We start from the raw sequence: 23,044 nt of genomic DNA on the forward strand, positions 1-23,044 counted from the left end.
TTCTAATTTGATTTAGATAAATCTGATCTTCTGACTAAATTGATGAGATTTTTGTGACTTTATCAGTTCATTTATGTTAATATTTCTCATCCAAAGAAAGGTTTTAGGAGAAAAAAAATGTTTTCCAACAGAGTGTATTAATTAAATGTTACAAACTTGGATTTCTGTAAAGTGAATAATAAACATTTATGAGGGTAAATACATGTAAATTGAACATTTCGTCTTCATTGTGCTAAATTCTCTGTCTCTTTTCTGTCATGATGGAGTCTCTCCTCCTGCTCATCACTCATTGATCCAGATTCTCAGCAAACCGATTAATGTGAGAACAAGTCCTGCATTTTGGTACTCATGTTGCTCCACAGTTCAGAATGTTGACCTGATTGAGCAAAACCAATGGGATTTTTGGACTCAGCTCATCAAAACGACCCTAAAACAATTGAAAAAAAAAAAAAAACCCAGACAATTTTTTGGCTGTTGACCAGTGTGATATGAACGGAGACAAACCAGCAGCCAGGCGGGACAACGCCTCTCTAAGCAATCCTCACTCCCTTGATTTTAGCTTGTGTCAAACGTTTGGAATACCCTGAGAGGAAACGATCCAGACGAGGACAAACGTCCTGCTGCTAGAACCAGTGGAGGCGTCTCAGGCTCTGCAGGAGCCACCAGAGACAGCAGCAGCTGCAGACCTGAAGTCTGACGGACATTTAACTGGACACAATGAATTATTTGAGTTGTGTGATGCGCTGGTAGAATGTTTCACTTTGTAGGTGTTGAAGAAGACCGACCTTAAAAAAACAAAAAATTTTTTAAAATGAAATAAAAGTTTTGACCTCCTACCTCCTACCCTGACACCTCAGATGTAGTTGTAGAAAACGGAAAAGAGGCGCCGTCTCTCTTTTAGGCTCAGTTTACTGATTTGGTTTATGCCAACCAACCCTGAAGTTACACACCTTACACACTCACACATACACGCAGAAGGGGACACACACACACACACATATACACATGGCCATTTGCTCAAGCTAACTTCTGCTCTTCACTGCTTGTTGCCCTTAGTCAGGGACGAGTGTTGCTCTGCTTTGCGTTTCCAGTGCTGGTGGGGTCAGAGGTGGAGTCAGAGGTGGAGTCAGAGGTGGCGGGCTGCGGAGGTCGTGCTTCTATCCCTCGGCTCTTCATGTAAGACATCAGCTGATCGGGGATTTCTGCCAGGACGTCCTTGGCCAGCCGGGCCATGCTCAGGACCTGGTTACCCGACCGATCGATGTAGTCCCGGAAAGGAACAAACTAGAAGATAATAATAATAATAATAATAATAATAATAATAATAATAATAATAATAATAACCTATTAGCATACTTTAGTGTACTCAAGGTATTTAACGGAGTAAAATGAAAAAGAAATATGTTCTGTTCCTTACTATAAACTTGTACAGATTTTTTTTCAGTAATCTCCTCTCAAAAAAACGCCAAGAAGTCGCTAACTGACAAGTTAGCAACTCAGAGAAAACAGTCCAGCACTTCCTGTTAACCAGGACTTTATTATAGGAGCAGGATGGTGGAAAGGTTTAGTAGTTTTGAAACCCTGACATTTTAAATGTTAATTATGCTTTGATCTTGGTAAACATTTACTAACTATTAAATTCTCTATCAGAATAATCTGTTTTTCCTTTTTTTGTTTTGGTCACATTTCAGATAAACTCAGTTTTCTCTGTGTAGGAAACGTTTTCTGAGTTTGAGGATGACAGTTTTTTTTCCCGCTACCACAAAGACAATTACAAAAGAGAATAAAAACGTTTTTTGTGACTTGCTTGTGTCTGCTTTTTACTTCACAAACATGTTTAAAATGGAAAAAAATTACCCTCTACCATGCATTATCAGTCTTTTTGAACAAAATTCTGTAATTAAATTTATAGCCAAGATCACAAAAAAAAAAGTATTTCAAAGAATGAAATGAAATATGAACCCAAGATGGAGAAATGTAATCCTCAAACAGGGACAAAAAGAAAACACATTTGAGTTGTAAAATAATATTTTAAAAAATTGGATAGTTGAAGTCAGGATGTTGCAATTACAAAATGGAACTAAAGAAATTCTTTTTTTCTTCTTTTTTAACAAATAGATGCTAAATATTATGCGGTGAAAAAGCAAAGTGTTCAGCACCTGGACGATGTCTCTCTCGGCGAATCGTCCCCTGGAGGAAACTCTGACTTCGTCCCCGTCCAGCTCCTCCATCGCTGCAAACAACAAACATGGCATAATACAGGAAGCTGCACTGGAACTTTGTTACAGACAAATGAACATACTGCAGTATTAAAATGACTGTCCTTTAATGAGGACAAAAACAATAATAATTTTTAAAAATCATCAAAAAAGTCCAAGTCGGTCAGTGAAGACAACAAAAAATAGATATTTCTGTTCCTTATTATAAACTTTTTAACAATAAGAGTTAAAAGGTTTATAATAACATGGTTGCAAATTGGTCTTTTGAATGGTTTGGCTGCAAATAACTATTTAAAAAAAACCATTAGGGCAATTATTAGTCCAGTTCCTGAACACACGGGGGCGCCGACAGGAATTTTGGACCTCATGACAAAAAATGAAATTGGGCCCCCAGTGTGGAGCTGCTGTCACTACGTCTAGAGTGTATCTGACCCATCAAACAGTTGGCGTAAAAGCGAGTCCACTTTTACATCACTATTAAAAACAAATTCAATGTTATACAACCTCTTTAAATACAGAGCTATAACTATTCTGATACTATTGTCGTCTTCAAGCAAATTCGTGAATTTCCCCGTTGTAGTTAAGCCGTAACAAAACGTCCGGAATGAAACCAGGCTGCTAATCAGCCATGAACGCAGCCCCAGGGATCAATAAAGACTCCGTGTCGACGACAAGTCGGCCATTCCGCATGCAGGAGAATATCCTGCAAAACAACTTTATTAGAGCTAATATGGGTCACAGGAAGGGAAGATCTCATAAGATTGGAGGAGGATTAGCAAATTCAAGTTGTGTAGAATTGCTCGTCCACGCAGAAGCAGGAAGGTAAGGATGGAGAAAAAAGGATGTGACCGGAGGACGGCGAGGCTCAGGACTCAGCCAGGACAGAGAGAAAGAAGAGTGCACAGGAAACCAACAGGATCTGAGAAAAGAGGGTTGAAGGGTTCAGGCGTGCGGCTCGATCGAGCCACGCCCACCGAGACGAGGCACGAAACCTCCTGTTGCCGTGACGAATCGAACTGCATTGTGTACGCCAGCTGAATCTTTTTATTCCACTCAGTGAAGCTTCCAGCACTAACACATTCAATGGAAATGAATGTGTTAGTGCTGAATGTGTCAGTCATCAGTGCGATGCTCCTGAGAATGTTAAGGCTTAACACACAAACGTTGTCAGAAAGAGCAGGAGCTTCTTAAAGAGACAGAGGCCCAATTTCAAGATGTTAAATTGTGAAGTCAAATTTCTTTTAAGTTATATTTGATACGTACAGCATTTTTAAAATAACTAAATGTAACATAGTTACTTGATTGTGCTATAAAAATGGCACAATGTGCCTGGAAAAGTCATAACGCTGCCCCTTCAAACCCTGCAAGCCTCACCTCCCCTCCCCTTGCTCTCTCAATAACTGTAAAGCCAGCTCTCTATCGGAGCATATCATTGTCCCAACATTTAGAGTTACTAACCTCAGGACCTGATTATTAGTTATAAATATTTCCAAACTCTCTGTGACAGATGTCGTCCTTTCTGATCGTTTTTCTTGTATCTTTAAAAGCGTCATTTTCTCTGACAAACTTTGCCAAAGAAATATAATGACAAAGCGCTTTTTTTTTTTTAAGGACAGTGCAGACTGTTCATTATTACTCCTTTTTGCCACTGTAATGTTCTTTTTTAGTTGTTGTTCATTTGTTCATTGTGTCAATTTTATCACATAAAGCACTTTGAAGTGCTTCGTTGCCGACATCTGTGATACAAATAAACCTGACTTGGCTTTCTCTCCCTTCTGTCCTGTTAAACATGATGATTTTCTGCTCTGGCAAATGAAACATTAAAGATTAGGACAATAAAAACCAGTTTTAACGTAGAAAGATATGTTTAATACCCACTTCAAGGTTGCTGCTTTTAAATGGTAGATTTATTCAGACTCATTGGAACGTATTCTAATTCACTGAAATGTGCAGATGTTGTAACTTTGCAGGTTGGAAGACGAGTTCGAAGCATCAGAGAGAAGATCAGATGCAAGAAGAGGATGAAAAGGTTTAACTACTGTAAAGGCAGATTCCCACATGGTGCTCTCTGAAGGGTATGCTCCAACCTGAGCTGTTCAACCAGGTAGACGATTCAGACAGAACTCCAGCTCAGAGCGTCTCCACTCACTAGAGGCTCATGTGATTCATCTTCTTTTCCACGCCGTGCGTCGGCTTTTGAAGCTCTTCACGCGCCGACAGTCGCCAACTTAGACACACATGAGGCAGCGAAACAATCTGAAAAACCATCAGGCCGAGCCAAATATAGCACTGAGGAATATATATAACAGTAACAACCAAATACAACAGGGAGGGAGATTTATGCTGGTTTTTGTTCTTTTAGAAAGTGAGCAGTTTTCAGATTTTAGAAAATAGCGAAACTGATGACTGAGACAAAGAACTGCGCGAAAGTCTTAAGGCATCCTTCATTTGCATTTTAAAACCTCTTTGGTAAACGGTGGACAAATTGTGTTTGGAATAAGACACTATAAAATAAAGAAAAAACATCTAAAATGTTGTGCTTGCTAGAATTTTACCGTATAAATTTGGTAAAATCCATATTTATACGGCATTTTACCATAAATTAAAGACTTTTTTTTTTTACAGCATATGATTTCCACTGCATGGTCAGCATAACTTTACCACGTTTCCTGGTGGCACATGATACTTGAAGGAAACTGGAGCAGAAATCAATCTGTACATAAATGCAGCTCAAATTGGAGAGTTTTTGTCCTTCAATGCTGCAAGACAGAAAACATCTCTTAATGTTCTGCAGTAATCCATGGTGATATGATTGTTTTTTGCTTTACACTCTACATGGCTGACATTTTGTCTGCTCGTGTCTGAACCAGAGCCTCTGTAAAAACGGTCTGGATGATTGACAGCGGGAGCAATTTGAGACATGCTGGATGGAGGAATTACAGTAAAACGGTGACATGTCTAATGATTCTGTCGGCTTTAAGCGGCTGAGGAAGCGCCGATCGCACAGGCGTACGCATGCTTACCGTCGAACTCAGCAGGGCCCACTCCAACGATGATGAGAGACATGGGCAACGACGCTGCCTGTGGAAGGAGCAGAGGGAAGACGGTGATCATACCAAAGAAGAAGTAGTTAGCAGAAATGAAACTCAAAAGTGAAATTTAGCTCAAAGTACGTGATTAATTCCAAAGGAGAAACTAAATTTGGTTGTGTGTATTAACATACTATATTAGGCCTGTCACAAAAAGTCATTAATCAGCTAATCGTATGATAAATTAAAATGAGCTCAATAATTTACATTCTGATGATTAAAGCATTTTGCAGGCCAATTTGGTTTACAGAGATTCATAATCCATTTTACTTTTTAATTTATTATCTTTGGTTGCTGTGTTTTATTTTGAATGTTTACAATATTTTCCATTTCAAGGTTGTTGTTTTTTTTCTTAAATAAAACTTCATTGGTCTTTGAGAGGCTGAACTTACAATATTACTCCATAATCGTTATCTTACTTGAAAATGGTCTCAAACAGCAATAATATCGTTTATCAGAATTAAACAGGAAAAACAAAAACAAACAACACATAAATTGAAGAAGTCAGTAACTCCTCCAGAGCAACTTCTGAATTACATCGTGGTTATTTCATTTTAATATCAAACATATTCCCACATATCTTTTTAACAGTCCTCCTGGACCTTTTCCCTGTTAAAACTAGTAAAAGATAAACGCAACATTAATCCATCAGAATCTCCTCACAGCTCAGGCTAAGAAAGGCTTAATCAAAGTCCCTCCTACGGAGCTCTGTCACTTCCTTCATACGTAATGGAGTCAGACAGCCTTAATGATGCTGATCAAACGTCAATCTGAAGTCTTTGCTTCCCTTCAGGTCAGGTAGCCTATACACTTATGGGCATTAATGTTTTCTTCGCTTGGCTTTTTAAATTAATCGTTGACGATGTTCCAAGCTGGAACGCTGATGATACAACCCAGAAACTTTAGTCACTATTAAAACAAGATGTGAACATACAATTCGCACAGAGTCAGAATTACGCCCAAACTCATATTTGGTTAATCTTGTCTGTCGTGCTTCTTGGTTCCAGTTTGACGTCCCGTTTCCCCTGCTACTGTTTTATAGGGGGTTGTTTTTGTCCTTTTCAGTAAATCCTGTCGTCATACTCACTCCAAGATCTCATCTGCATTTTGGTCCAGCTTTAAATCTACATGTTATGACAACTTCAAACAGAAGAAACATGTAAAAATGAACTGAGACCCAGTAGCAGCTGGTGGATAAAAAAAAAAAAAAAAAATCAGACAGTAGATTTCCATCCCTGGTCCAGTAAGAGCATTCAGATGAACGGTTGGAAAATTATTAACTTTAGTAGCTTGCAAAACATGGAGTATTTAATCATTTACACTATCAACAGCTGGCTGAATCAGAATCAAAACTGTGAAGATGCCAAACTAAAGTATAATGGAAGTGTAACTCTGAACAAACAGGCTAAATTCTACTGGACCTTTGAGAACCAGCTAATATCAGACCTACGTCTCATCCTCCGTCCTGCTGCATTGAGAACTGGCCGAGGTTCTGGTGGCTCACTCTACACAAGGACGTCAAACAGTACAACTCAGCCAGAAGTAAATCCCGCCGTCAGCCCCCTGGTGGCCTCCGTCAGCCCCTTCCCCTACCTAAGCACCTTTGGTCTCATGCGACTCTAGATTTTGGGACTGGCCTGCCTGCATCCAGAGGTTATACCGCCATTCTCACCAATGTAGAACGTTTTTTAAAGTACTGTCAATTGATTTTCCTCCGACAACTCCCATCCTCTTTTGAGACAGCACAGCTCCTGGTTAAGCGTGTTTTCCAGTTACACAGCATTCCCAGTGAAGTCCTGTCTGACAGAGGCCTGCAATTCACAACCAAAGCATTTTTGTAATGACTGTTGGAGCGTAGAAATCAGAGAGCTTCTAGTTTCATTACTTTTAAATGACACAAAGCCAGTTTTGACCAATTCAGTGCTCATAAAATAGTCTTTGAAGTTGGTTAAATTTACCAAACCACCAGTTGTTTCTGTGCGGTTACATTTCCCTCAGTGAATATTGTGTTTTGGAATATGTTTTCTGTCTTCAAATGAACCTAATGTTCAAGCAGTACGTTTTATTTCTCTGAATACAATGCTGTAGTATGCGATGTACATGTAAATTATTTATTCATTCTAAGATTTCAATCTATATTTAGTGATATGGTGCCATGTCATCATCAGATACTTTGAAAGAGAACATTTCAAACCAAAAAGTCAACTAATCACTCAGTTTTGCTTGAAAACTTAACATCGTTCTAGTAGCACCTAAACAAGAAAGTTTAAAGAACAAAGTTGATCATGCTCACATTGACAACCGCCTCTTTAGTTTGGGCCATGTCTGAGATGACGCCATCTGTGATCATCAGCAACACAAAGTACTGTGAGCCATCCGTCACTTCTGCGGCACACCTGATGTCATAAAACACAGGAATTAGGACAAAAATCTGATCCAAGTACACAGAGCTGTACAGATGTCAATATTCACCTATCTCACCAGGCTAATCCCAACCCACGGGTGTCTTAAAGCTCAGCTAGAAAGTTTATTGGAATTTGAAAATAGAGGAAGACATTAGTGATTCCTAAAAACCTAAATCCCATGTTCAGGCTTCAAGCTATTAATTAGTGATGCACCGATTGGAGGTTTTTGGTCGATTGCAGATAACTGAGTTTTAAAAAGCTTAACTTGCCGATTCCAGTTTTTTTTTGTCTGAAACTTTGCTAAATATGGCAAGAAAGTTGCTCAGTTGGTAGCAGTGACTACTGTCAGCTGTAAATGCGCAGACATGGCCTGGTGGTTCATTTTTAGACCTATGCTGAGGAGATAAGATCGGAGGGAAAAATCGTCTCCACATGTAAATATCGGCTGATCGCACTGCTCAAAATCAAAGGCAGCATCGGTTCAGTTGGTATCTGACAATAGCATTGGCTAAATAATGGCACATAAAGGTTTCCAGGATTATGAGGAAAACTGTCATTGATCCTTTTAATCCTGGAAAAAACCCTTGAATTAGTCCCTTCAGGTAAAATACTGCTGTCCATCATCATCACTACTACATGTCCCAAAAATAGAGACTATGTCATTAAAGCCCTATTAATGCTAAATTAACCTTTTTGTGTTAAATTATCCTGTTACACACATCTGTACATGCTGTTAATTGGAATGTTTTTAGATAATCTTATACACACGTTGTCCTTTGTTTCAATTTACTTTTGATATTTTTGCTACATTTCTGTTTTATTATTGCTTTAGTTATATTAAAGGTTATTTTTTATTAATTTTTTTGCTACTGCTATTACAATGCACACTTTAATCCATATAGCAGGCGTATGTTAGTCTCACCGAGCCACCTGGTTAATGACCGGAGCGAAGTTGGTCGGGCCGTACAGCTGGACGGTCCGCAGGGTTTGGAAGTAAGCCTCCAGCACGCCTTCGATCCCCACGCAGTTTGGATTTTCTGTGTTAGAATTCTGCAAAAGAGAAAAACAATTAGCGGTCATCTGTTTACGCCTGAGAAAACCAGGCATTCCTGTTGCCTTCTGCTTTGTCAAGCCATTCGATGTTATTTTTCTACCTAAATAGAAACGTTAATATTTTTTGTTTTTGTGATTCTGTCACTGCGTTGGGTTCCAGTGTGAGTGGAGTTTGCTCTCTGTTAGCATGAGCTACAACGCTTCATAAAAGTGATTAAATGATTATTGTTAACTGGAGTACACAAGCAAAAAAGAAAACAAAAAAGCAATTTTGCTGAAGAAACAGTCAGGACTGTAAATACACTTTAAATGCACAAAAAATATTTTGCCTTTAAGGTTTAAAAAATACAGACTTTGTCTACCCAGAATTCCTCATGTGGAATAGTTTTATCTTCACCTGGTTCAATTTCTATAAGTAAGTCTAATATTAAGCACCATTTGCTCTCTAGTTATTAATTGGTCCATCCAAAACATAAGCATCAGATCAGTCCTATGTGGTGCTGATGCCAAGTCAAACAGAAAAGAAGAGTTTTTTAATATATATATATATTTTTTTTTTTTAGCTGGAGATTAATCCTTTGCTACAAATGATCGAGCATTCGCTAAAGGAAATCTATGTTGTCACTTTTTAGGCAAATCTTTTAAAATTTTGTTATTTAAAAAAGAGTTGAACTGTTTGTTCACCTCTTTTAATGTATTTCTAATATATGTTCAAAATGTTTTCTCAATTAATCATGAGAATAATCAATAGATAAATCCATTATTAAAACAATTGTTAGCTGCAGCCCTAATGAGAGCATTTTCTATGGAAGTATTTTTGGTGCAAAAGTATTTGTGAAGTTAAAGTCAGAGACAAAGTCTCAAAAGGAATTTTGTAATTGCAGATTATTTTTTTTTAGCCTTTCATAAATACAAAATACGGAAAAATCTAACTTAAAACTCAACGAACCAAATGAGACCAAACCATGGCTGTGTCCTGTCATGTGTCTTACCAGTGGGAAGCCATGGGAGATCTTGCCATCTGGAGGTAGTTTAGCCCCAAAGCCGTATGCAGGGAAGAGCTTGTCACTGTCGTAATCCTGAATGATCTCCCCCACAGCCTTCAGGGCCATGGCATACGCATTCATCTGGTATGGACTCATGTAGTGCAGAGAAGTGGGCTGGGATGGATTTCCTATGGAATGAAGAGCCAATATGCATGTAAGGAAAAACATCTCTGCTCATAAAGGAAATGCAGTTATCTAAAATGTATAATGACTCCTAAAGTTGACGTCATGAAAAAGCTTTCGGTCTTACATTCAGCCAAAACCCAAAATGATACTATTGCCAGCAAATACTTTATTATCTGCTTTTATTCATAATCAGCCCAGTTAATACCACAATCAGGTAATTATCTTACAGTGTTCAGTTTTTTATGAAGATGCTGTATATATCAAAGACAACTTAAAAAAAATTTGACGACACTCCCCCCGTCAGCACGTCGTCATAACAATGCTTCTCCGTATCGTCCATTGATGCCTTACAACCTCTCTTAGGAGCGCTGCAGTTTGTGTAATGACCAGTTCCACCAGGTGTTTGCTAATTGCTGCTGCCGCTAGTCTGGTGGAGCGATGTGGGGGCGGGGCCTGAAGCTCAGAGGCGGAGCTTTGGGTAAATAGGCGGTGCATCGTATGAGAGGATGTTAAGGCGTCCCCAAATGAGTGCCACACATCCATCAATGAGTTAAAACAAAACTCTCTATGTTTTTCATAAGGGAAAGATATTTTATATATGATATATATCTTAAAAAATAACAATTTTAAACAATGCACCCCACCCACCCACCCTTTTTGTTCCTCTACTAACCAATTACCATGTTGCTACAGATGTTCAAGTATGCCTGATCAGTAGCTACAAGGTTGATAATTACTTCAAACAATATTACACAATCAAGTGTAACATTACACAGACTGGATATTTCTAATGTTATCTCTAAGATTAGAGTATGTTTTCTATGAAACAGTTACAACAGATTATTCAAAATGTTCTGCGTGTATGAATGTGAAGCACCTTACCATTAGACGCAGTGAAGTCTATTGCCACAGTGAAATTCAGTTGTGTCCTGGCACAAGACACAAGACATTGGTTTTACAAAAGACTTTCAGAAATGGCGTTCCCTCTCTCTCTCTTTGATTGGGAGAATAAATACTGATACGATGAACATCTTGCCTTGTTTCAAAGTCTACCTGTATTCTTTTCCAAACATTCTATTTCTGATTATTACATTCAGTTATCTGTACTTTTCAGTGGAACGGCAAAACATCCAGACAAAAAATACTTCAGAAATGTAAGTTCTATGGCCTGATCTGTCTACCTAATTTTCAATTTTATAGCTAAAATCTATATGTTAACGATTTTATCTAACATAACTAAAGTGGCTTCCTGTTATCATTCCATCTGCACACCTTGTCGTCACCTGGACGCACACTGACATGTCCCTCAGCCTCACTTTTGGCTTTGCTAACTGGTTCACCCTCTGGAAATCCCTCTGGCCTAATCAACAACCTCATAGTTGTAGATACTGTCATAGTTCCAGTTCAGGAAACAGTTTAAATTTACAGATCCCGTAGTCTTAACCCCATTTTTATAAAAACCCCGACTAACATGACTATCAGATGGCAAAACAAATCATGAACCTCACACCAGAGATGAAGTGACAATTAAGGTTCCTTTCCAATATACGCTTGAAGCTTTATTTCTCCTCCTAGTGGCGTTCCCTTGCACTACACCAAGTCAAAGGAAAGTCTGCTAGATTTGAGTTTCAGAAAGCCATACTTGACATCCTCACTAAACCTTTTATTGTGCTTAGTGATGCTTGAGAATCATGTATTTTATACTTATCTTTGTCACATTTCAACCGTCATGCAATAATAAAAACCTGTTAATTTTGCCTGTTAATTTCATTTCTCTAGGTCCCTCCATGCCTCTGTGAAACTTCTGTGACCGCGCTCTTACCCTCCTCTGATGTAGTCGACAAATGTGTGTTCCGACTCCACTTTAAAAGACAGGAGAGTCACCTTAAAGATGGAGAGAGGGGAGATTGTGGAAAATAGAGGAGAAAGGAACAATAACGGTGAGACGGTAGGAGACGAGAGAAAAGTCCCAGTCAGGGGCCTTGCAAATGTATTTTTATTACTCAGATAAAAGTCCATGCAGCCAGGAGTGTTGCTCAGTAATTCATCCAGTAGTGAAAAACAGTCAAGTTGGTCTTACCGTCCCTGAATTGACATATTTCTTCTTTTTTCCTTTCTTTTTAGGATTCAAAACCTAAACCAAGCAACACAAAAGTAACAGTTATTACACAAGCATGTGTAGACTTTGCAGAACCTTCAGTGTATCTGTTAATGTCCACATCATGTTGTCTTCAGAGAAAAACAAAAAATATATATGATGCGAGAAACATTACTTATACTCCAAGGTTTGAGCTTTTTGAATATCATTTAAATCAGTCTGCTCATATGCAAAGATCCTTACATAACACCTGCTCCATTCGAACTGTTAAAAAAATGCTATTATCAATAAACTACTTGAAAATGGTCTCAAAACAGCAATATCATCATTTATCGCAATAACATCTGAGACAGTTTATCGTCAAGCAAAATTTATTATTGTGTCAGACCTAAAATCTTTGTCACATTTTCCTGTTATTCTTGTAGATTTTAAAGTTCAAGGTCCAAATAGGAAAAGTTTAGTCAAACGCAGTCTGAAATTTTAAGAACCGATTTTGGATCAATCCAAACTTAGAATCCAATATGGCAGCTGCTCAAATATAGGCGTTTGATCTGAGGCCATTATTTCAACCAACAATGTGAGCTAACACATTGTTTCTATGTTTGAAAGTATTAAAAGTAGAGATGCACGTTGTTAGCATTTATTGATGTTAGCCTGGTTACTGAGCATAACAATCAGCTAACTCATGGCTCTCAGTGACACACTGTAGTTAGGTGGAGGTTTGGATGTTATTCTCATGATCTCAACTCAAAAGGAAGAAGGAACACAGCAATCACTGAAAAGAATAAATAATAAAGGAACTAGTGCTGCAGCGCAAAGCTCCAAAAACGATGTTAAAACCCCGACTGTCAATAAAAGAGACAAGATTAGCCTGTGTATTTCACATTCTGACTAAGTTGGAAACATTTTTTTTTTTATTTCTCCTTACACAGCTTACCTCATAGACATTGAACTGGCTTTGGCCTCTGGACAGTTCCCTGTAGCTGGTGGTAAACTCTCCGATGAAGTCATGACTGACAAAAAAACAGGAAAAAAAGAGTTTCATAAGAAATGTCTAAATCTGCCTACATAAGGCTGTCCTCACAAACTGAGCGGCCATGTGAAAACCTGTAAGAGAGGACACCAGATCACCATGACAACGCACAAGGAGCTTCAGCAAATGATGATAATAACTGTCGTCCTGGTTCTTTGTGGGGCAGAGGCAATGAGAAAACCTGCTGTGGAAGAAAACTCAGATCAAAGCTGGACTAGAGAGTTCTTTGGTCGGATGAAACCAAAGTTCATCATCAGATTTTGTGTTTGGAGGACACAGATATCAGCACTTCACTTCAAACATTATCCTCATCGTGAAGCTGGTAGGCTTGCAATGGCAGAAGGTAAAATTAATGGCAGAATATGCATCCTGTAGGACAATTTGGGTCTGTCTGCACCTTCAGAGAACATTTATTTTCCAGGAGGACAACGACCCGAAAAGTCCAGCTGCAGCTGCACAGAAATGGTTTGAAGACAACAGGGTGAATGAAAACTGGAGTGGTCTAGTCAAAGCCCAGACCTCATTCCCATAGGAATTTGTGACTGGACTTGAAAAGGCTGAGAAACGTTTGAACAGCTTGGCAGTAAAACTGCAGTATCTGTTGACTGTGGCTGAAGGTGAATTTACTGAATGGAAGACGGTTTTAGGTTTTATGCAATCACTTCTTTTATGTTACAGATTTTTAAACCTAACCCGTCATGTCATAGAAATCAGCTTTAACATTTTTTGTTAAGAAAAAAAAACCCAGCATGTTTTGTTATGATTGTTTTTTTTTTGTTTGTTTTTTTGAAGAAAAGAATGTAAAAACATCCACTTTTTACATTCACGTAAAATCCTTTCATTCTGTTTTGTGATAAAGTTACAAATGATCAGTCAGTTGTTGCCTCTCCTTGATGGAACAATGAGGTCATTTTTTTTGTTTTTCTCCACTTTGCCATCAAGTTACTAAAAGCAACAACATAAAATGTACATTTAAATTGGGTTTTGCCTAATCTGATGAAGATCTGATGATTTTGTTAATATGCACTCATGACCAGAGGTGAGTAGAGGACAAAAAAATTGTACTCAGGTGAGAGTAGTGATACTTCATAATAAAAGTGACTCAAGGAAAAACAAAAAGTACAGCCTAGTAAAAATTTTTTTTTTCAACAAAATTACTCAAGTAAATGTAATTGAGTAAATGTAAGTAGTTACTACCCAACTCTGCTCATGACTACCACATGTTTTCTGCTTTACCAAGACTCTACCAATATTTACTTCATGACTTTAAAGAACCTAAGAACATTTTGAAGTCCGGACACAAAAGACTATAAATTATGACAAGCCGAGACGTGTAGACAGTGGGCCGGAAACCCCCCGCAAATCTTTTAATTAAAACCAATAAAGTGAGAGAAGAGCCCCTGCAGCATCCCAGCACCAGTGAGAACAAGAGCCAAACTGCGTTCTGTCTTCCCGTTCTCTCAGTGACAACCTTTCACGCACAACTTTTGAATCGCTATGCAGCATTTGCCAGGCAAGCGCAGCTATCCATCTGCTATAATAAGACGCCCTGGGTTAGACGAAATTGGTGTGACATTTGAGGTGCTCTGAGTGGAGCCTGAAAATGAAATGGACAAAATAAAGGCGAGAGATGGCGAATAAGAGAATTTACCTCCCATCTCTGTCCCAGTCATAAACGTCCACCTTCACTGTCCTGGAGGGAGGCGAAACGAGGGAGCCAAGGTGAGATTCACAGATAGGAGAGGAAATAAAAGGGAGAAGTAGAAACAGCAGAGAGAAAGATCAAAAAACAGAGGGCACTTTTAGTTAGAAAGTTAACTTTTCTTTAGACGCTTTTTATCCTTTACTGTGAGGACACGTTCAAATAACATCACCATCATTGAATTTGATGCTGACGGATCTGAGTCCGATCAATGTGAAAACATCTGTTTTGATTACTGAGACCGAGATACAAATCCTAACGATAAGAAAAATATTGTGTGAGAGAAATCCAGAGACAGGAAACACGACAGCTAAAGATGACAAACAGACAGACAGACAGACAGACAGTCAGCTCTCCTCTCTAGTGACAGACGCAGTTGCTCCTGGGTCAGCCCCAAACCGTATGTGTTGGCCCTCATCAGTTACCGTAGGATAGCTTTCATCTGTTTTTACTCCTCACATGTTATGGGCAGATATTGCCTCTCCACTTTTATCTGGATGCTTAGATAGATTCTTTTTGCAAAGGCATTTTCTTTAAATTAGCACTCCTACGCTTTGTTCTTCTTGGACTCATCTGCATGGGGCCTTCCAGGGCCGGTCCAAAGTTGTATGGGGACCTGAGCAGAATATGATTTAGGGGTGCCTCTTCCTGTTAAGACCATTAGCACCATTAAATGTATTTCAATATGGATGTGGTCGAATAATGGAAAGGGGGGCCAAGCTGAAAACCAATCAGTGGTCAATGGTTATTGGTTACTGAGCTGCATTTGTGAACAAACTGAGCTAAAACACAAAGATTAAGCTCTTAGCATCATGTTTTAACTAAGGTTAGGATTAGCATTGATATTTTTACGTCACACTAAACAAATAAACAAAACACTGTAAGCAAATCTACTGAACAGAACCATAACGGAAACAGAACCACTGGGATTGAAATAAATCCAATGCCACCACTGAGAGTGAGCTGAGCAGTACACTCTCCTTTGGGTGGATTTCCATAGATTTTGTTTTTTATTTTACAAAAAAAAATTCTAAATTCATAAATACTTTATTGATCACAATGGGAAATTAATATTGTAACTCATATTAATTCAAACTCTTCAAAGAATTATTATAGATAGTGATGGCTGTGGGCAGGAAAAGATTTCCTGCATTAGTCAAATTTGAAGAAGCCTCCTAGTCAGAGGTTCCCAAACTGTGGGGCGTGCCCCCTATGGGGGCGCCGTGCCATTGCAGGGGGGCGCGGGAAGCCATCTGGATGAAAAAAACAAAACATGAAAGTTGTATTCGTTGGGTTTTTACCTTAGAATGGCCAATTCTCTGTTATTCCTATGTCAATTTGATACAGTAGGGGCTTCCACACTTCCCATATCTGTGTCCTTTGTCACTTTTATCAGCAGTTAAAGCCGCCTTTAAACGCAACATGAACGCTATGACCCTTGCGCTGGGTTTACACCTGTGCGGCAGTTTAGGAGACCTGCTGCTGCTGTGCGGAGCTACGCAGGTGTGTGTTAGAATCATGGCAGCAAACCAGCAAAACGCAAAGAACTTTTCACAGTTTTTCCGCCAAACTAACTGACTGAGTTGGGTAAAGCTGTTGGATGCAGGTAAAGTTAGCTAAAATATCACTAGCTAATATCAATACAGCACCTTAAGCTTAACAAGTAGCCTGTAGGCTACTGATGTTGTCTATGCTCAGCTACCTAGATTCATTTTGCCCCCAAAAAAGTCGTTCAATCAGACAGCCATTTCTAATCCATAGGGGGGCCCAGAAAATGTTTGGAAACCACTAGGGGGGCACAGAAGAAAAAGTTTGGGAACCACTGCTCTAAGTGAAGAAACTCTGTTCTCCTAAAACACTCTCATGAAGATCATGGGCAGATCTTTGTGAAACATTATTTTGCACATACAGTATTCAAGTTTTCTTTGCCAAGTGTTAGAACTTGTTTGATAATCTAAAATATGTAACTTTCCAACATTCCTAAGGTGTGTGTTTGTCCTGTGCTCTTGTGTTTATCGTGCTCCACAGTCCTGCTGAGCACATGTCCACAAAACAGTGTTCATAGTGAAACAGATGATTGGTATTACGAGGTTCAGAAAAGAAGCTCTTACCGATCCCCAACCCCTTTAAGGTCATTCAATAAAAATAGGACTGGATGACACATAAAGTCATCATCATGCTTTCCCTTGTGCCACAGAGATAAAGCATACCTCGATTTTCTGTGAGGAAGAATCAAAACCTTCACATAGTGAGTGTGATATGAGCAGTTTGCTGGTGAAGTTTTCTTCTGTGACAGTCCCAATAACACCAGCATTGGCCCAAGATGAACTTCACAGCCGACTGCTGGCATTATTCTGACCTGCCACAGAATCACACGCTGTCAGACGGTTCAAACCAGAACATCATCAGAACATCATCAGTCTTTCAGCTGGTAGTGTCTTTTGACAGACTCTCAATGATTTCTAATTCCATTAATTTGGATTTTCAGGGTTCTTTTTCTCTCCCGTTGCCATGGTGAATCACGTTATCTCCGTTCCACTAATGAGGACTCGCACTCACGCTTAACTCAGGGGGTAACTTGACTCAGAATTGAGTTACCTCACTGATGTCTCATGTTGTAAGCATCACAGGGCTGGGTAAGTTCATTCAGAGTATCTGCCTTCAACTCAGGGTTTGTTAACCTGCTTTCTGAAAGGGGCTCTGATGTTTCAGGACACCTGCATACATGGATTCAAATGGTAGATCTGTCAAAGTTAAGTTTTCTTTACCTGTCGTAGTCACCATTACAAAGAGCTCGAACAGGGATGGTGAATGACTGCCAGACAGGGTTCAAATTGTTCTTGATCACCTCAGTCTTGTGGCAAATTGTGAACCTGGTAACAACAAGCAGTCAAACAAGTGAATCTGTTTTAAGTAAAGAAGTAAGTTAAAGTTATAAGGAACCATGTGATAAGTTTATCTTAGTTCATGAAGTGGCTGTGGGAATGCTCAAGAATGCTGTTGGGGTAGATTCAGCAGAGAGATCTGGTATTTTTATTAGCTTTAAGTAACTAGAAAAAAAAACATCCTCCAGCTCAGTGTTGGCTGAAGGCCAAACAGACAGTAGATAAAAACGTACTTACGTTCCATCTTCATTGCTCCGATAGAAGACAAGGAAAGGATCGGACTTGCCAAAGAAATCCTTTTTATCCAGCTTGTTGGCACAGAACTGCATGGTAGCTATGTCCTGAGAGAACAAGGCTCATTTTCAGGTCTTTTGCACAGCAACAAATTCCATAGTTGAAATAGTTCAAACTTTCATTTACATCCTGAAATTGTTTAAAACGGGTTAAAAAAAAACACGGTATCATTCTTTAAAAAAATAAGTTACTTTTCTAAATCTACGTCCTTTTGAGCTTAAGACTCTTGTGATTCATCGCTGAATCCAGAACTGGGGCAAATTAGACCTACACAGCATTAGACACCATCGTGAGCCGGTTTGTGTCACACACGTTTCTCCTTTTGTGGCTAATTATTGGCAACGCACAGCAGAAACATTTATGCTTAAAATGATTAAATAATGTATGAGGATCTGTCACCAATATCGCGAAGGAGGAGTAGTAATTAATCCTGCCTTCGCTGACAATTATTCTGAAGACTCCACACAGTCAATTAAATTCCCTTAAAGTTCAAAATTGAAACCGGAGCGTGACTATCATGAATTTAGACCGAGGTGACTACCTTCCTGACACCGTGTTACATTCTTTTTTATTTTTACAAGCGAGCAGCTGTGAGTTTATGAGTTTATGATTAAATACGAACCCTGCAGTTGCTGAGCTCCTCGGCTGTGAAGACAATGGAGCCACACTTCTTCCCAGGTATCCCACTGTCAGAGAAATAATAATTAAAAAAAAACAGAGACAGTTGTGTTTTGTTAAGGTATTTAGTGCTAATCCTATGAACTGGCGAGCGAAAATTTGCGGATGACAGGGATGCAACAATTTCCTTAATTTTGGGCTTGGTGATCGGTCGATACTTACATGTGAAGCCGACCTTATCTACCTCAGCAAAGGTCTAAAAATCAACCGTTGTCCTCTTTTGCTCTCCCATTAGAGAGGTTTGACCTTTAGCCCCGCCCACCAGGTCATGTCTGCATGTTTGTAGTTAATAGTCACTCCACTGTTAACAACTCAGCGCTTTCTTGCTATATTTAGCAACATTTCATACAAAAAAAAATTGGCATTGTTCAAAATCAGAATCAGCAGCTCAGTCTTTTTACAGATCAGTAATCGGCGATCAACCAGAAAACTGCAATCGATGCACCGCTGGTCGATGAAATCATAAAACCTAATGAATCAAAGATGAAAGCCTCATTTCATTCCAGTTTTCTGGCAACCACTTTATGTTAAGTGTGTGTAACTGCTTTTGTTTATCTTTTTTTATAATGAGGACACCAGCAATGGGAATCCTAATAAACAAACAAACTTTATTGCAGAATGACGGACGGAAAAAGACAAGAGGCTGTTAGCGCTTTCTCTTGGGCGGCGATTCTTCGTTTTTCTAACAGAAACCCAAAGCTGAAATGATCAATCTGCATTGTCGTATGAGAGTTGACACTTTCAAAGTAAGTGTGAAAAAAAGGAAGCAGAAGAGATGGGATGTTCTTTGAAACTGGTGACCCAGATTCCCAGCTGATTAGACTAAGCCAGCTGGAGTTGCTGTCTTTAACATGAACCAGTGCCTCAGAATACATAGAGGCTAAAAGCCACCCAGATGCAGTTCTATCTTTGGAACATCAGATCACTGTCACTACACTTCAAAGCTTTAAAATATCTCATTCTTGGGAGAACCAAGGAGCGACATTTGCTCCAGCAACCCGTTGTCGTCCTCGCTGTGGTTTGAGGTCTGGTAAAACGACACTCGTTTTGTGTTTGGTTCGTTTGGGCTTTGTCTGTAAGAGCTCTACAGGAGGATGAGAGTGTAATTAAAAGTTTTCCGGCCAGGATAGAGAGAGGAGAAAACCCTTCTCATCCTCTTGATAATTCCCTGTGGCTGTTAAGTCACACTCCACCTCACAGCACGACATGGAAATTCGTTCCATCCACTTGAAGCTACGCTCCTGCGGGAGAGAGAGAGCGAGAGAGAGCGAGAGAGAGCGAGAGAGAGCGAGAGAGAGCAGTCTGACGCACTTTGATTAAAATGGCGACTGAAATTTTAAGCCGCTGCTGCAAACATCTGGAGACGACGACACACGGCGGTAACAATGTGCACGGTCTCTTCTGCTGTTTGTTGTTTGCGCCCTTGAGCTCGGGAGTCACCGCCAGCCTTCCTCCTCCTCCTCTTCCTCCTCCTGCTCTGTGAACGCAGTCACGTAACCCCCCGAGAGCACAAGGTCAGCCGAAACGCCTCAACTTCAACCGACAAATAATTCCGACTCGTATGATTTCCTCTCACGGCGGTTTTGGTTTTTAATCAATCTATCCTCACCTTCCAGCTGTAACAAAGGATGCTAACGGTGATTAATGAGCCGCTGCAGGAAGCCAAACGACTTTTCCCACTCTAGCTAAGAAAGTGAGAATACCTGAACACACGACCACACACAACGCTGCCAAAAGTCACTGAGGCGTTGGTGGGACTAAAGGCAGTATGGGAACAATGTCATGTTATAAATGAAATAATCTGTCAGTGGAACTGAAACTTTTTTATCAATATTAAGGAATTATTGATTAAAACAACCTGTTACATCTTGCTGAAAAGTTACTTACAAGCTATTTTTTTGTCTTATTTTAAGTTTACTAAGATATTTGTACTACAAACTAGATCAAAATTACTTGGTAAGATTTTATGTTCCTGTAGTTTACACCCCGTTTAATGGACAAATTCTTTAGGCGACTTATTGTTGCATTTAGTTTACTGTCACTTAGCAGTAAACTAAATGATTTGCGTAAGACTGACTTAAATTTGTCAAGTAAACCCAACTTAAATGCAGTTGGACAGACTGAATTCCAATTAAAGCAATTCAATTGAGTTGGCTCAACTATTTTCATTTTTCAGTGTAAGTCACTGCAGAGCCACTTCCACAGCCAGTCTATTTCTGAACACATAATATAACATTTTAGAACTTTTACTGTAAGATTTTGACGTAACATTCATGAACAGCCATTGTGTTTTAATAATTTTACCGATCTTAATCAATGATGTAACTAGAACTTTGATCTCGTTTTTATACGGTTGCGACTACTTGAGAGCACTTTTAATCGCACTGTGCAGCTAACCGTGCAATGAAGCATAAATTCGTTTAACACTGCTGCAATTAACTCTGTGTTCTCTGAAGAGTTATCTGGAATGCTCCGTGGGTCAGAGCAGGAGGACGACTGTGTCGACTCTTTACGCCGCAGGGACTCGCTCATCTCTGTGGGAGGCGGCAGATAACACCGGGCTGGAGCACACACACACGCACACACACACACACACACACGCACGCACGCACGCACGCACGCACACACACACACACACAGACTCTCCTGCATCTCACAGGCATGGCGTCGAGTCCTTCTGCGGACCAACCACCTACAGGAAATGCTGTTTGGGTCGCTGTCAGGACTCACGCCCAGTCAGAAAGTCGGACTTTTGACTGAGCAAAGCCAAAAGTCAAAGAGCCTCAGACTTGCAGACTGATGGGTGAATCTGAAGTCGTCTGTAACAGCTGCCTTATTGAGCTTTGCTTTATTTCTTAAAATCGTTGCGGTCTTATTCATTCTAAAAGATTTTTTTTTCCTCCACACACATTTCACCAGAATCCCACACTGAGGAAACGTAACTCTGCTGTTTCCACTCTCTACAAAATTCGTGACATTTTTTTTCTGTAACGATGTCTCTGGAGCTTCCTACTTCAAAGACTGTCATTTCCCCCCGAATGAGACAGGAAACAGGAGCACGGCAGCAGAAAACAAATTTAAGTCTCCGCCCGTCACCTGCACTGCAAAACAAACAACTGCCAGATCCAGTCGCACTCAATCAAACCCGGCACAACGGTTCTCATGTTCTCCGACGGGAGCAGAGAGGATGGATGGAAGGGAGGCAGATGAAAAAGTAGGAACTCGGAGGTACTGCGTGAAGTAAATAAAAACGTCAGACAAAAATGACATGCTGCGTTTGTTTTAGTGTAAAAAACAGATTTTTACAGTGGGTCATTCACTTCTGCAGCTCCAATCATAAAAGAGAAGAAAAACACCTGATGCAATCTGGTGAGTTTCTCTGTATAGAAAACTCTTTCTGTTCAATATCTGTCGTAATTTTAACTTCATTTGTAACTACAATAAAACTGAAACGTATTCAACGTTTTGGATGAACTGATCTCACTATGTATGTGTAAAACTTACCTTGTGTTTGTAGATTATCTTGAGACGACATTTGTCAATTGGTGTAATAAAAATAATAAATGGAGTTTAATGTCACTCATAAAAAATAAAAACAAATGAGCGGCTCAAACCTGACTGAAAAAAATCTGATTTAGAAAAAAATTTGCATTTTGCCTGCAGTGTGAAACAGGCCAAAGTGTCACAATCCATCCATTGTTTTGCAGATAATATAGCGTCCTATATAGCAAATATTTTAAAATTTTACTTCAGAACACGCGTTTTTATGAAATCCTGATCAATCAGTGTCACTGTATAGTAACTAGAGTGCAGACATGTTGTTGGGAAATGTGTTGGTGCAAATGTGACAGCAAGAGAAGCATCTTGTTTAATACAAAACAAGATGAGACAAGCACTTAGTGTCTCCTCAGAGCTGGAAATGAAACATGTCCAATGGTCTCATTCATAAAAACAGAGAAGATTCATTACACGCTTTCCTGTTGGTCTCTCTGCGCACACACCGGCCTGCTGCGAAAGTTGATGGGAAACTTCACACCGGACGTTAAACGAGCAAATTGATCGACAGCGAGAGAGGAGAGAAAGAACGTTTTCTTCCCACTGTGGATTACGGAGGAGTTTGGAGCTGAATCTGAACGTAACTCTGACCGAGGTGAGTAACAGACGCAAGGAGTTTCTAGGGCAGTGGTTCTTAACCTTTTTTGAGCTACCGAACAAACAAGTTTCATATGTTCATTCACTGAACCCTTCTGTAGTGATAAATAAATATGATTCCCCCCCCCCCAAAATTCAAGACATAGGGGTGACCCTACTAGAGTCCAGTTGGGTCATGACCGAAAGAACGAGATCACGGGTACAAGCGGCCGAAATGGGCTTCCTCCGCAGGGTGGCTGGGCTCTCCCTTAGAGATAGGGTGAG

At 39.6% G+C, this 23,044-nt stretch overlaps 1 protein-coding gene across 1 annotated transcript; it reads right to left on the reverse strand.

Moving 5' to 3' along the window:
* Nucleotides 1-891: 891 nt before the first annotated feature.
* On the reverse strand, nt 892-21,291 carry LOC103465585 (copine-9). The gene is made up of 15 exons (XM_017304646.1): nt 21,286-21,291; nt 18,573-18,824; nt 17,894-17,997; nt 17,540-17,644; nt 14,721-14,762; nt 12,974-13,049; nt 12,019-12,072; nt 11,761-11,822; nt 10,821-10,867; nt 9,759-9,940; nt 8,636-8,763; nt 7,602-7,704; nt 5,243-5,300; nt 2,160-2,233; nt 892-1,284 (listed from the first exon to the last, which is right to left on the reverse strand). Exons 1-15 carry the CDS (start codon nt 21,289-21,291, stop codon nt 1,057-1,059), a joined length of 1,521 nt encoding a protein of 506 aa, XP_017160135.1. The 3' UTR covers nt 892-1,056.
* Between the last annotated feature and the right edge of the window lie 1,753 nt (nt 21,292-23,044).

Source organism: Poecilia reticulata, linkage group LG5 (assembly GCF_000633615.1).
Source record: "Poecilia reticulata strain Guanapo linkage group LG5, Guppy_female_1.0+MT, whole genome shotgun sequence".
Lineage (NCBI taxonomy): Eukaryota > Metazoa > Chordata > Actinopteri > Cyprinodontiformes > Poeciliidae > Poecilia > Poecilia reticulata.